This window comes from Hippopotamus amphibius, chromosome 11 (genome assembly GCF_030028045.1).
Source record: "Hippopotamus amphibius kiboko isolate mHipAmp2 chromosome 11, mHipAmp2.hap2, whole genome shotgun sequence".
NCBI lineage: Eukaryota > Metazoa > Chordata > Mammalia > Artiodactyla > Hippopotamidae > Hippopotamus > Hippopotamus amphibius.
The window spans coordinates 21,649,939-21,664,903 of record NC_080196.1 but is presented as its reverse complement, the minus strand read 5'-3'; the positions used below and the strand labels follow the sequence as shown (position 1 = coordinate 21,664,903).

At 38.0% G+C, this 14,965-nt stretch overlaps 1 protein-coding gene across 2 annotated transcripts; it reads right to left on the bottom strand.

Moving 5' to 3' along the window:
* Positions 1-1,488: 1,488 nt before the first annotated feature.
* Positions 1,489-8,701, bottom strand: ZSCAN16 (zinc finger and SCAN domain containing 16). Of its 2 annotated transcripts, XM_057700023.1 has the most exons (4): positions 8,655-8,701; positions 7,617-8,033; positions 6,492-6,630; positions 1,489-2,163 (listed from the first exon to the last, which is right to left on the bottom strand). In XM_057700023.1, exons 2-4 carry the CDS (start codon positions 7,998-8,000, stop codon positions 1,655-1,657), a joined length of 1,032 nt encoding a protein of 343 aa, XP_057556006.1. In that variant the 5' UTR covers positions 8,001-8,033; positions 8,655-8,701; the 3' UTR covers positions 1,489-1,654. The 2 variants fall into 2 exon arrangements, with proteins under 2 accessions (XP_057556006.1, XP_057556007.1); XM_057700024.1 differs by lacking the exon at positions 8,655-8,701 and having other exon boundaries at positions 7,617-8,082.
* Positions 8,702-14,965: the final 6,264 nt, after the last annotated feature.

Sequence of the window (14,965 nt, the reverse complement as noted above, 5' to 3'; positions counted from 1 at the left end):
TTATGGTTTTATGAGGAATGATTTAAGAGTCATCTTCCAATAGTAGTAGACATAAAATGATTCTGGTGGTTTTCCTACTCTCAAAGCAAGTATGTGTAATTAATGTCTTCAATAAGAGATTAGATCACTCCTGGATCATTTTGGTGATGGCTATCCCTAGAATCAGTGGTTTGTGGCAGTTTGATGGTGTTGTAAATTTGAATGTGTTGGCCTTTGGTCACAATTCCTGTCATGCTATAAAATTCTCAAACTAGTGACGTAAAACTGTCGCAAATACATTCATGAAATGCTAATACACTCCAAAGCCTAAAAGCAAACAAACAAACAAAAAACACCCAACCAAACAAACAAAAAAACTGAAATTATTCACTGTGTATGTCTTAAAGTGCTGGCATCCTGAGATTCCCAGTTTCTCATTAATATAGGGTAACTGACAAGGGAATGTTACCTTGTGAAGGTAATTACTCTTTTTATAGAGATGAGGTAGTAAGTTAAGCTTTCAATTTTGATTATTAGGTTATTGTATTTAAATAATCATCTTCCTCCAATTACAATACATTCTCTTTCTAAGGCTGAAAAAGTACCACACAGTTACTTTTACTAAATTATTTTGTTTTAAGGTGTTTGTATTTTATCTCCTATTGCTATTGCATCCTCTTCAGGTATCTCTTTTGCTACCTTCCTGAACTCAGAATCTCATAATATCAAAGCTGGAAGGTATCTTACCAATGATTGACTTGAACAGCAATTTCCTTTAGAAGTTTCTGCAGTGATAAAAATGGTCTGGATCTGTGCTGTCCATTATAGTAGCTACTAGCCACACGTGACTACTGAGCACTTGAAATGTGGCTAATGTCACCAAGGCACTGAATTTTCCACTTTATTTCAGTTAAGTTTAAATGTATATAGCCATATGTGGGTACTGGCTACCATTCAGACGAGATGAGATCCCTAACACACTCCATCATACCCGCTTTCCAGCAGCCTCCACTGATCACTTAATGCTTTCCTCTCCTTTTTAATGTTTTTCTTAGCCTGCTGTCTTTTCTGGTGGTTTCCTCTTTTTTTTTTTTTTTTTTTTTAATTATCATTGGCAAACCAAAAAATTCCACAAAATTATTATACTCCCTACTTTAAGATAAGGGATGTTTACACCCTTATTATCACTAATGATGGGGAGAAATAGCATTGTTTTAGTTCTTAATTTCAAAAGCAGTCTTCATCTATTTTAACTTAACACAACATACCTGGTGGGCCTCTATTATATCATCTGCACTTACAAAATGGGAAAATGAAGGTAAAGAAAAATATGAATGTCTTGCCAAAATCACACACTGAGTGGTCAAGGAAAAAGGAGCCAGAGCTGAGAGGTAGAATTCACGTCTTTCAACTAGGAAACATGGTTATCTTGGGTTGCCAGTGAGCAGTGCTGGCAGTGGACAAGGCTTTCTGAAATAACTCTTAGTTCCTTCTAAGAAACTGAGCTAATTTAGGAATACAAGGAAATTTTACTCAGGTAGATTCTCTGGTGCCAGAGAAATTTTTAATGACTGAAGCTTTGCCTACATTCAGGATACTCCAGGTCTCAAAGGTAGATTTCTCTGATAACTAATTAAGCCTGCATGTCTAAAGAACTTTTGTTACTTCCACCATATTAGTAGAGCTTATTTGCTGTATGAATTCTTTGATGTCTAATAAGGGCTGAACTTACACGGAAGGGCCTCCCACACTCATCACATTCATAGGGTTTTTCACCTGTGTGGATTCTCTGATGTTGAATGAGACCCGTGCGCCCACTGAAATCTTTCCCACATTCTTTACATTTATAGGGTTTCACTCCAGTGTGTACTCTATGATGTCCAATGAGATGTGAGCGTTGAATGAAGGCTTTCCCACATTCATCACATTTATAGGGCTTCTCTCTAGTGTGAGTTCTCCTGTGTTTACTAAGGTCTGAGCTATGACTGAAATTTTTTCCACAGTCATCACATTTATAGCATCTTCTTTCCCTCTGTTGCCACTTGAATCTGCCCTCACTTTCAATAGCATCTTTAGGTTCAGGATACTGAGGAATATCTTTGGTAAGTCTGTCGTTTATTTTCCCAAGGAATTCCATGTCTTCCTTCTGGGACGACTCTTCATTCTTAGTCTTGGTTTTATCACCTGTAATAAACGAACAGTATACAATCAGGTACTATTCTAGGTTTGAGAAGCAAAAAGCCTATGGAATAAAAAACATGTAAATGTTAAAAATGTGTTATAAAAATGAAAAGTCACATACAATGCACAAATTAGATATACGGCACCATCAAAACATATGTTGACAATATAGGGAAGAAATTAAAGAAGAGGCCAGTAAGAAAGATGGCAGGATACATTATTTGTGAATAGATTACGAAGAGAGGAAAAGGCGAAAATGTGCACAAGGGGTTATGTGGCAATCCTGTGCAAATGAAGAGTGGTAAATGGGGACTACAGACATGCCAAGGATAATTAAGAGGGATAAACAGGGAGATTAGAAAACAGAGATGCGGAAGGAGGTAAACTTTTTGGAGAAACATGAAGGGTCTGAAACATAGGTAGTAAGGAGGAATAAAACCAAGTAAACATGACTGGAGAAAGTAATGGTATTAGGGATCTGAGTAGGAACCATTAAAGGGGAGAAGTATGCATAAATAATAGCTAAAAGCAGAGAGAGAGCATGCAGATCAGGATAAATGGAGGAAGATACGCAGGAAGTGACAGTGGATGGTCTGGTGTTTGTGCTGGGTTGAATCCTTTTTTCTGAAACTGGTGTCCTCACTATCATCTCCTGTCTAAACCCTAACTTGGTGGTTCTCAAATTTTATTGTGCATCATCTGGATGGCTTATCAAAACATAGATTGCTGGGCCCCCTACCCCCAGAGCCTCTGATTTGATAAAGCTGGAGTAGAGCCCAGGAATTTGCACTTCTTGGTATGATAGATACTGCCGGTCCAGGGACTGCACTTTGAGAGCCAGTGGCCTAGCTATTATTGAAGGTCCACCTCAAATGCTATCTCCTCCAGGAAGTCTTCCCTAACCTCCTAAACTGAATGTGCTCTCTTTCTCTTCCTGATCCCCGTATCTTCAATCCCAAGCTTAGCATAGAACTTGGCACATAGCAAGTACTCAATAAACATTTGTTGAGTTGAATTCTGTAAGAAAGTAGGTGTTTTGATGTTTTGGAGGAGGTAAATCTATTTGGTCTAATGCTGGGTGTCACCTATTTGGTTATGATGAAACGTCCATCTCAACAGGCCTAGGAATCCCAACTGTACAACAATCATTTAATCACATATAGTTTTCAGTGGTTTGCTCGGTATGACGGAAGCAGCAGCAAGAGCTACCAGAACATTTCAGTGCCTGGGCTGGGTGTGGAAATCACTGGCTGTGGACTGAGTGCCATGAACTCCATCCTTCACTGTCATCACGATGTCCCCTTCCAACCAAATCTTCCTCAAATCTTCCCTTCCTCTTTACAATATTTTTTTTATCAGGCAATAGACTTTCTCTAAGTTTGGTTATTTGCTCTAAAATGATATTGTTTTGGAATCTAAATACCATATGATCTCTGGCTAGAAATTACAAGGACTGGATTAGAGCCAGAAAGTCCAGATTCCTTCTGGCTCTGCTGATAATTGTTTAACTGTTGGCAGATCATAACCATTTTGGTTTCCTTATCACCTCTGTGCCCTCCTCCTTTCCTGCTGTTTGATCATATGATGAAATGTATGATAAAGCATGTGTAAAAGTATAATTATTGGCAGAAGTATTGCTAAGTTAGTAGGTTAATGATCATTAAGCAAATCACAGAAATCAGAGACACCCCCACACTATTACGAAAAGTGTTTTCAAACATCAGCATATTGGCTGTACAGCTTCTTTTATATACTGGAGTCACTGGTGGTTGGTTTTCGGTGGCTTACTGATGAAGATGAATATTTTTTAAAAGGACACAAAGTGTTGGCAATTGTGGTCAGTTTACACCTTCAGGGGAATCTACCAGTCCTAGGACGAGTCTCTCCTACAACTTCAGGAGAAGTCTGGAGAAAAATCCCTCACCAGGACTTCAAAAGTTTTTTTGTTTTTTTTTTAAAATACAGGGTCAGTTTTCTTTGGTCAGCAATTCAAATTATAGCCCTTTCCCTTACATCGGTAACTGAACAAGGTAAAGAAAATTGTATGGAAACTGTTGAATGTGAACTTTTCTCATCTCAGGGACCTCCAGTCTACTTGGCTAACTGGAGTTTCAAGGCTTTACGTATCTCTTCCAAGTGCCAGCTAATCCTGATTAGTAGGATTCTAGGAGATCTTGTTTCAGAACTGACAAAATTAGGAATATTTCATTTTAGCATCTTCTGCCAGGGCCATTCTTCCGATTTTATTTTGACATATCCAAGAGTCCTTATCAGTTACATTCCAGATAAGCCCACTCCTGCTGGTCACTGAGATGAGGATATGTCCATAAAGACTGTTTGATTACCACGTGCACAACTTGCTTGACAGTCTAGAGGGAAAAAACAAGGTTAAAATGCTGACTGAAGTGAAACTGGAACAGAGTTAAGGAGACTATCACTTACTGCTGCTGGAGTCAGTGTTGTGGGTTAATAGCACATCCAAAAAGTTCCCTTTGAAATACCTGACAATGCGTTACAAACAACTGCAAGACACTCAGTTCTCCAAGTTCTCTCATATATGAAGATAATTCTGTATTAAGTGACTACTATTATAATTTCTAGTTATGTTTACAGAGACAAGTCCCATTACCCTAGCCAATAGCTAATAGTAATAAACTTGCTGATGTGGATACAATGAAAATTTTAAAACAAGAGATACTGCAATAAAATGTCTACTTAACAATAAATTTATTTTAAAAGATACTGGCTATTTGGTATATTATCATGATGGTTTTTAAAAATTGTTCTGGAGTAGTAGGCAGGAGCCCCAGCTCTCCCTCTAACTCCTTATGGAAACCTGGAAACTTGGAAAAGGTACAGCCACTGTGGGTATATCTGTTTAACTGTAAAATAAGGATTTGGACCAGATATTACATTCCTTTAATAATGCTGAGAGGCATTTCTTTGAATGTATTTGTTGTGATTTCTGAAGGGTTTTTTTTTTTTTCCTTTGGTTTTGCTTTGGTGGTTTTATTTTTTGCTTGTCTGCTTTTTGGCAGGGAGTCTGGTGGCAGTGGGGACATAGATAAAAACTATGTAAGGGTGCCAGGGCTGTCCCTTAGAAAAAAGTCATATTAATACCATTCAATGCAGACAAAATGTACTTCCTTAAGAATTCATAGGCCTCAAGGATAGCTAGATTTCATGAAACATTTTTCAGTAGATTAGATTAAGAAAATATAATTCACATTTTAACTGTATAGTATTCCCTTGAAAGGTTATTTTGGTGACAGCCCATGTGTAAGCCTCTACAATTTTAGGTACAGGAAGTGTGTATTTTTCTGGACTAACATTAATGGGAAGCAAAGTGAAACTAGTCCAGAAGTATTTGTAAAAAAAAGAAGGAAAGACCATCTAGAATTTAAAGTTTTGCACAGACAAGCCATTAGTCATAATAATTCTCTGTGTTCTACACAATAGAATTTAGCATGTTGACATGTTAAATTATTATTGTGACCTATTTTATAAGTGCATGTCCTGTCTTCTCCCAAAGGTGAGAAGAGAAACTAACATGGCTTCTCATAGAAAAGAGGTTAAGATTCCACAGTTAGGCTTACTAAAGCTTATTAAAATGGTCTGCATCTTTCAGCTTCTGCGTCCTGAAACTACTCTTGCTAAGACTCATTAACTCCTTTTTTTGGTTTTAATTAATTAATTTATTTTATTTATTTTTGGCTGTGTTGCGTCTTCGTTGCTGTGCACAGGCTTTCTCTAGTTGTGGTTAGTGGGGGCTACTCTTTGTCATACTGCGTGGGCTTCTTATTGCGGTGGCTTCTCTTCTAGAGCACAGGCTCTAGGCATGCGGGCTTCAGTAGTTGTGGCACATGGGCTCAGTAGTTGTGGCTCGCAGGCTCTAGAGTGCAGGCTCAGTAGTTGTGGTGCACGGGCTTATTAGTAACTCTGTGGCATGTGGGATCTTCCCGGACCAGGGCTCAAACCTGTGTCCCCTGCATTGGCAGGCAGATTCTTAACCACTGTGCCACCAGGGAAGCCCATGACTCATTAACTTCTAAATGTCAAATTCAAGGGACTCTTATCAGTTCTTACCTTGTGTTCTATTAGTACCATTTCCAGAAACTCCTTTCCTACTCCTTGGGCCAAATAGCAGCTTTTAAGTCTAATCAAAAACTGAAATATAGTTCTTTCCATGATAGGACAAGGGTAAGAAGGGAGATAAAATCTTCCACAGTGAGGTGAAGGACAAGCAGGAAAACTTAAAAGGGAGAAGATGAAAGTGAGAAAGCTCTGCTCTATGACCTCTTCCCTCATAAACACAAACTCCTGCTCCTTACCATTCCTTTGGGGCTCCCCAGATTCCTGCTCCTGCTGAGTCTTCTTGGGATAGAGCTGGATAGTCAGTGACTCATGTGGACTTCTCAAGGGGGCCAACTTGTCCATAAGTGTGTCCTGTCTTTCTGAATTTGTTGGGACCTGGGAACAATGAAGTATGGTTGGGCTTGTAAGGTAGATTTTTGTGAAAGGACTGAAAGAACTTCAGAGAAAGATCAAAAGAAGTATCTGCGAGGGACCTGTGCCATAGAACAGAGGACAAATTCTCATTCATTTGAAAACAAATAGACAGAGGCTACTCTATACGGTTCAGGACACTGGAGAATAAAATTCAGTGTCTCTAACAGTGACCTGCAGAGGTGCAGAATCAGAGTCTTGGGACTTGAAAAATACCTTAAAGATCATTGAACCCAATTTCCACCAAATGGGGGCATTTCTTCTATAACTATGTGGTTCAATATGATAGCCACTAGCCAAATGTGGTTACTGAGCCCTTGAAATGTGGCTCATACAAATTGAGATATGTGAAGTATAAAATACATACCAAATTTTGAAAATGGAAATTAAAAAAATGTAAAATACCTCATTTAATATTGATTACATAGTTATATATTTTAGGTTAAATAAAATATACTTAATTTCACAAATGTGGCTACTAAAAATCTAAATTACATATATGGCTCACATTATATTTAATTACCATATATTAAATGTATATTTAATTACATGTATTAAATGTGAATGGGTCACAATTAGGCAGTGCCATTCTGTAATATCCTTAGTATCTACTTGAACCCCACCTTGAAGGCGAGTTTTTTATTACAAGGTAGCCTGTTTTATGTATAGGTAACCATGAATGTTAGAAAATTCTTTGTTTTCCTCTGATACCTATTTGCCTTCCTATAGCTTCTCACTGAATCCTAGCCTTCCAAACTGACACACAAATCAGTCTAGTGTCTCTTTTATTCAGTCACACTTCAGTTATTTGACATTGGCAGTCAGTCCCTAAGCCTTGTTCTTCTCTAGGGTAACACATTAAATACCTTCAGGTGTTCTTTCATATGCCTTTTGCTTTGGCTTGGTCCATATACTCTGATCTCTCACAGCCAAATGTCCCCCTTTCCCACCTGCTTTCGAGGTTCAAGTTCTCTCTCCAGATCCTCCAGCATAGTCACTGCCTCCTCTCCAGTCTCTGGATGGTGTGCCTGCACCCATGCTTGCAGGTCCCTAGGGAGAATGCTCAGGAACTGTTCGAGCACCAGCAGGTCTAAAATCTGCTCTTTTGTGTGGCATTCTGGCCTCAGCCACTGGCGGCAAAGCTCCCAGAGCTGGGAAAGCGCTTCACGGGGTCCAGGTGCATCCTGATAGCAGAGCTTCCTGAAGTGCTGCCTAAAGAGTTCCCTTCTGGGAGGGCTGTACTTTTGTGAGATGGAGTCCTGTCCCCTGTAATGGTCTTCTGCCTTAACTATTAGAAGTTCTTTTTGTTCCTCAGGTTCCAGGGATGTGGCCATTCTGGGCTGTTTTTCAGGAGATTAGTCCTCTATCTGGAATTGATTCAAAGAGAATCTCTTAGAATCTTGTCTCAGAGAAAAATCTGTTTCCATAGAGAAATGACAAAAGTCGCTGTGAACATAAACACTGATAAAAGGGAAGCAACCAAAACTAAGTAGAGAACGCAGTCTGATAGGAGGCTGCAAATAAGAACACTGAAGAAGGGGCATGGATTTGAATCTGGGCGGTTGTGTAATTTAGAGCAAGTTACTAGATCCTCATCTGTAAAAATTTTCGTGTTTCTAATAGGGTCGATGTGTAGATTAAATAAGTATGCAAAATCCTTGGCCTGGCAGCTAGCACGAAATAAACGCTAAGTATTGCTTAAAGGCTCCTTCATTCCACAGCCTGAGGTGTATGGATCCCTAGGATTCAGTGGCTGTGGGGTACATGCTCCAACTCAGGAAAGGGGTTAGATGAATGCCTTCGCAGAACAGCTCGCAACCAGTGTTCCCCTTTCGCTCCGTTCTCCTGGAATGTCGGCCCAAGTCCTCTCTCGTAGCTCTGTCTGGAGGGAGGGGACAGCCTGTGAGGGGTAGGTGTGGAGAGGCAGTTGCTTCAGACCAGGACTGTGCCCCGCCCCCTCCTCCACCCAGGAGCTGGGAGAGACTCACCTCGCGCGGACAAGAACAGGTGCAACAGCTAGCGTCCTTTGCGCTGCCGGAACAAAGGCTAGACTTAAACCGACCAATCGGCGCTCGGCCGTTGTCCGCTGGGCACTTCCGGGCCGCTCTAGGAAGCGTCGCCTCGGTGGCGTCCGCCGGGCTTCCCTACCTCAGCTTCAGACCGCGGCCGACCCGGTTCCTGTACCTGGCGCCTGTAAACTTGTTTTCTTTGCTCTTAAAAAAAACAAAAACAAACAAAAAAGCTTTTCCCTCTCAAGATTTTTTTCCATTTAATTAATAAATAATATGGTTCGGTGCTTAAAAAGAGTTATAACGCATAGTGCAAAAGAATCTGAAAAACAATGTATATATAGGTATAACTGAGTCACTCTGCTGTACACCTGAAACTAACACAACATTGTAATTAACTAAACTTCAATAAAAAAAGATTAAAGAAAAAGGATAACTGTCCCCCAGCAACTAGTTTTGAAAACCATTTTTCGTGACATAGGCTGTATCTTTTCGTAGGTATATTACGCAGGTATAGATTCCCCCACTCTCACCCCCAAATAGACACACACACACACAAATGGTACCAGTTCTGCAACTTGTTTTTTTTCCCTCTTACTAATTGATTTTGGAGATTGTACATAAAGGGCTTTTTAAAAAAATTTTAATATCCTTTTAATACACTTAAAATGAATTTGTTCCCGTTGCTTAGAATAGTTCAGAATATAAGACCACAATTCTCAATTTCAGTTTGCTATGATTACTGATGCCCAATATTTCCCAAATAATTGAGAGAAGGTGTGATGAAGTGGGAGGCAAAGGGGGAGCATATATATCTATGTCATTCTCTATTTAGCATGAGTATCTCTGACTTGAGATATATGATAACTATAGTTATTTACCAAGGAATCTACTTTAAAAAACAAGGTTATTGAAGTATTATATACGTAGCATAAATTCACTTGGTTTAAGAGTACAAGTGAATGATTTTTATTAAATATTCTTTTTACTGACAGAGTTGTGCAACATTACCAAGTTCTAATGTTAGAAGATTTACATTACCCCAAAAAGATATCTGGTACCCACTGCAGTCACTCCCTGCTTCCAACTCCAGTCCCAGACAATTACTAATATACTTACTGTCTCTAAAGATTTACTTTTTCTGGACATTTCACATAAATAAAATCATGCAAAATGTGGTCTTTTGCATCTGGCTCCTTTCATTTAGCATATAATTTTAGAGGTTCATCCATGTTGCAGCATATATAAACATTTCATTCATTCTTTTCTTTTTCCCCCTCCTTTTTCTTTCACAAATATTGATTATTCACTTACTGTGCCAGGCACTGTTCTGGAAGCTGGAACTGTACTTTAAAGCAGAACAATGGCCTTGCCTTCATAAAACTTATAATTGTGTGTGGGGTTGGGGGTGGGGGGGTGTAGGGAGGCAGGCAATAAACAAACAAGAAAAATATATAGTGTGTCAGATGGTGGATGTTAGTGCTCAGGTGAAAATAAAGAAAATATGGAGTTTGGGATGAGAATGAAGTAGTAATGCAATTTTAATAAGGTTGTCACTGAGGACCTCACTAATACATTGACTTTTGAGCAAAGATTGAGGGAGATGAGTGAGTGGCCAGGAATAAAGGTGTTTCTGAGCAAGGGATAGAAAATGCAAAGGCCTGGAGTGGAGAGTATTTGAAATAATCTAAGAACAGTAAGGAGACATGTGTCTGGAGCTGAAGGAGCAAGAGAGTGTTGGGAGTAGAGAGAGAGAGAGAGAGAGAGAGAGAAGAGGGTCTTGGGTGAGTGCGACGATATTGTTTTGTACTCCAAGCTGAAAAGCCATTCAGAATTTCTGAGCAGAGGAGTAGCATGATCAGACTTACGCATTGAAAAGATTATTCTAGCTGGTGTGTTAAAAATAAACTTGTAAGTGTGAAGCTATTGCTACCTTGGAGTGGGGAGGGACTTTCTAAGTGTGGCATAAAAAACCCTAAAGACATAACTGAAAAGCCATGAATAGAAAGGTAAATGGTAAATAGAATTTTGAAAAAAAAAAACAAACCTAAAATACAAGCTCAGAGTAAAATATACCACACATCTCAAAAACACAGGGCTGATTTTCCTATAAGCAAAAATCTCTTGAAAAAAATAAGAAAAACATGAAGCCAATGGAAAAAATGGCAAAGGACCTAAGTTGGCATTTATAGAACACAAATATTGATAGATAATAATGACTGTTGAAAAGTATTCAAATTTAATGACTGTTAAAAAGTATTCAAGTTTACTACTTAAAGATACTACATTAAAACAATAATGAGATTTTAAAAATCTTTCAGATCACTAAAAACAAAAAAGATTGATAATATTCAATATTGGAAGGTGTGTGGAAATAGAGACACTGTTAGTTGTATATTTTTGGAAGACAAGACCTATTAAAATTAATATGTCCATACCCCTTGATCCAGCAACTTAGCTTCTTTGAATTATCCGTATAAAATACTTATACAAGTGTTTGAACATGTGTACAAAGAGACATTTTGTATTTAAATTGAGGAACCCAAATTATAAACAGAAAAAGATAATTGTTCTTAAACCCTGTTTATTTTCCACAACTTACCAACAATTTTCCTGTTTGGAGAATGTCATCAATATCTCTTTTCTCTCTCTGAAATTCTTTGCTTGACAAGTAAGTCATCCTGTAAGAGTATAACTCCTTTAAGATGAAAATCAGATCCAACTTCCCTGTGCTTCTGATGGGCAAATACAAGTGATCAAGTAAACCAAGTGAAACATTTAGAAAGCATAGAAATGAATAACTATCAAGTAAGCTTTAGAAAACTCTCCTCTCAAGGAGAAAAATTTAGACAAAGGATAACCCCTGCTCTTCTTTTGTTAGAAGTACATGATGGAAAACCAAAGCCCTTCCCTTGACTGTGGCATAATATGTCCCTTATAGCCAACTGAGCAAATAAAATAATCTAGAAAATGCTTAACAGTTTCCTGTTTCCCCTTTAGTACACAGTGCACTACTAGAATGTTTCTCCCTCATTTAGTGTCTTGTTGTATCAAATTCTCTTATCAGGTTTTCAAACACAAACCTCACTAGAGGCCATAGGCCATGAATTTCCTGAATAGCCTAAGTATTCTTCAGGTACCACCCCCACCCCCCCACCCCACCTCTGCTTCAGTCACTTGTCAACTTCAGAGAATCAACTCACCAGCGCCTTGGAGAACCAGCTGTGGTAACTTGAGCTGTTGAACACCGGACAAAATGAGGCTTCCAACCACTGTCACAGATCCTGTTCAAATCCTGGCTCTGCCCTTGACTTAGGTATGTTCTTCCTCTACTTAGATAAGGCCTTTCTGACCTCTTTACTAAGGCATAAGCAGACAGCCTATGTATGACAAGGAGAGCCCTCCCTCCTCCCCCTCTAGTTACATCTTCCAAAGCTGCCAACAAACAAAACAAAGCAAGACAAAAATCCAGAAGAAGCACTAGTGGACAATTTAAAAATATCAGTACTTCGTAGATGTATATACTCATTTGCTTTCATTATTTAAACAGAGAGAAAATAAAGAACTAAGAATACAATTCAAGAAATCAGAAAAAGAATGAGAAAGAAACCCCCAAGGAAAAGGTTAGAAAAGAAAAATAAAAGTAAATGAATTAGAAAATAGAAAAAGTTACATTAATAAATAAATCCAAGAATGAAATCTTTGTTACAAGCCCATAAAAACAAAAAGCCTATAGTAAATCCAAATGAGAGAAAAAAATTAAATTATCAATGACAAATAATAGCAGATGAGGAGGTAAGTGTGCTACCAAAATTTTAAAAAATCTTAGTGAAATTGATGGTTTTTCTGGGGAAAAAAACATTCGTTCTGAAATTCATTCAAGAAGTAGAAAAATCTAAATAAACCAATCCTAAAAGAAATAATTGAAAAAACACTATCAAAGAATCATCTCTAGAAAGGCTCAGATAATTCTGTAGCATATTAATTTTTAAAAGTATTTATTATATGTATGGGACAAATTCTAACTTTTCCATTTGGAATATAAGTAGAAAGAAAAGGAGAGAATTACTCCATTTTCATCATCTAAATGCAATCACTATTGACATTTTGTTGTCATTTCCTTCCAATTTTTAATATTTTTAATCTGTTTAACATTGTTGTGTGATTTTATTCTAAAAGCACTTTAATAGGCTGTTTAACACTTTAATGTAATGAAAACTTTTCATTTTATTGCAAGCTTTTCATAAGAATAAGTTATATGTAGACATTGAGATATAATAAATAGTGCTTATAGAAGAGATGGAAAGTGTGCATGAGATATATAATAAAGTGCTTGGTACAGTGCCTGGAACACAGGGGTTCAACAAATGGTAGCTATATTGTTACAGTTTGCAAAGGGCTTTTCCTTTTACATATATAATTATTCAATTTATAATGGGTATTACCATCTCATAACATGCTTTTTCCTCTTTAGCAAAATAGGCAAGCCACATGCCTCCCAGAGAAAGGCCAAGAATATATTATTCCGCCTCAGGAGAATCCTTCTGCTTGTTTGGTTTTGGTAAAGAGTCCAGGCTGAGCAGAGTTCAACAAGTTGGGGCTTAGAGTGGTAAAGAGGGGTGTCCTGTGTCTCAACACTCAGAGACCTATGTAGGACCAGGATCCTGAGTGGTACATAGACAGAGTAGTGAACTCAGGTTTGGGTTAGGGTTTTTCATATGAGGGATTTGGCCTACATGGCATAGAAATAAAGGGTTGATTATTACTCTGAAGTCACTGGGAGGTCAATGATCAAAACAAGTGTTCCAGCCTTCACAAAGCCTCAACCTCTCCTTCATGTTTCTTTAAAGACTGCTTTTTCATTTATTATGTTTTCACTAATTTTGCTTTAATTTCCTGTTTGAAGTTTTTCTGTCATCTCTGACCTTTCCCTTTTCTCCCTAACTTCTCTTTGCTTTCCTTCACTCGTAGAGTTTATCCCCATCTTTCCCTTTCTTAGCTGCTTTTTCTTTTCACCTCTCCCTACTCTCCCATTAAGACCTCATCCCACTGCTTTCCCACAACTGCTCCTATTACTGAATGCTTCACATTTCAATGGTTCTCCTTCCCAAATTGTCTCTGCTTTTGGCCTTGTGTTTTTTCAATTTTTCACTTAATGTTGACTCCCTTCATGTGTGTTTTCATGTTTTTCATCTCACCTGATTAACTGGTCTCTAAGAATTTGGTTAGAAGCTATTATAATTGACTTTCAATAGATTACCTATAAATTCTATCTAAAGAAAATTTTAAAGTGGCTTTCCTCTACATTCAGGTGCTCAAAAGTTACATTTTAAAATTTATTATTTAATCTAAATCTTCAGACTGTTGTTAGCAGAAAACCCTTTCTTCAGAGAAATCTTATTTGGGAAGCCAATATATAAAACTAATTAAAATGAAGCTGTTTTTGTGGTGAGGAACCTAGAGCCCTGAAATCTCTCTGAGAAACCCTTAGGGCAGGGGCAGGGTTCACACATGTAAAATGAATGAATGGGGCTACGTAAGACAGTAGGAAGCTGTGTGGAGGTGGGGATCATGTCCAACCAGAAAGCAGTGATAATCAGCTCCAGTCAGTTGTTCCCACGTGGGAATATGGTGCCCAGTGTTGCCACATCATGCATTTTTGTAAGAGAATCTGGAAAGCCAAACTTTATGTGAACTTAAGTAGTTGTAATAATTTTATATCACCAAAAACAAAACAAAACAAAACAAAACAAAACAAAACAACCTTTGTGAGAAAAATGCATGCACAGGCCAAATAGAGCCCACTCATCTGTTTGCCCTTTCTGGTTTAAAATGTGAAAGGTCACTGGGAAATTGCATGGTAAATCTTCCTGCTCTACCACCACTAACCTATCCTACCCATGCAAATTATAGTTAATTCCAATATTACCAAATGGCTTTGTATTGCACAATGTTTTTATTGTATGTAATTGATTGGTTAACATATTCTATCAAGCTAACCAAAAATTCATGGTTTTTAAAAAAAATGTAGATCATATGTTAATTCTAAATTCACACTTTAGACAAGATCATTATTCCAACTTCAAAGAAAACAGAGGAGAATAAAAAGGAAAGGGGAAGAGAAACAGTAGTAATCTCTAAAATGTCATTATATGTCTAAATAGGCCATTTAGATTGCCTGAGCCACTTGCTTCAGAGAAGAAAAATTTGAGAATATGGAATGAGCCCTTCCAAAGTCCCAGTTCATCACATGATGTGCTCAGTGGCAGAACATCACAATGCCTTGTTGG

Coding starts and splice junctions, on each gene's coding strand:
- ZSCAN16 (XM_057700023.1), bottom strand. CDS start 8,000: ATGGCCACATCCCTGGAACCTGAGGAACAAAAAGAACTTCTAATAGTT. Junction 6,631..7,616: donor AACTTGAACCTCGAAAGCAG/GTGGGAAAGGGG, acceptor CATTGTTCCCAG/GTCCCAACAAATTCAGAAAG. Junction 2,164..6,491: donor TGGGGAGCCCCAAAGGAATG/GTAAGGAGCAGG, acceptor CGTTTATTACAG/GTGATAAAACCAAGACTAAG.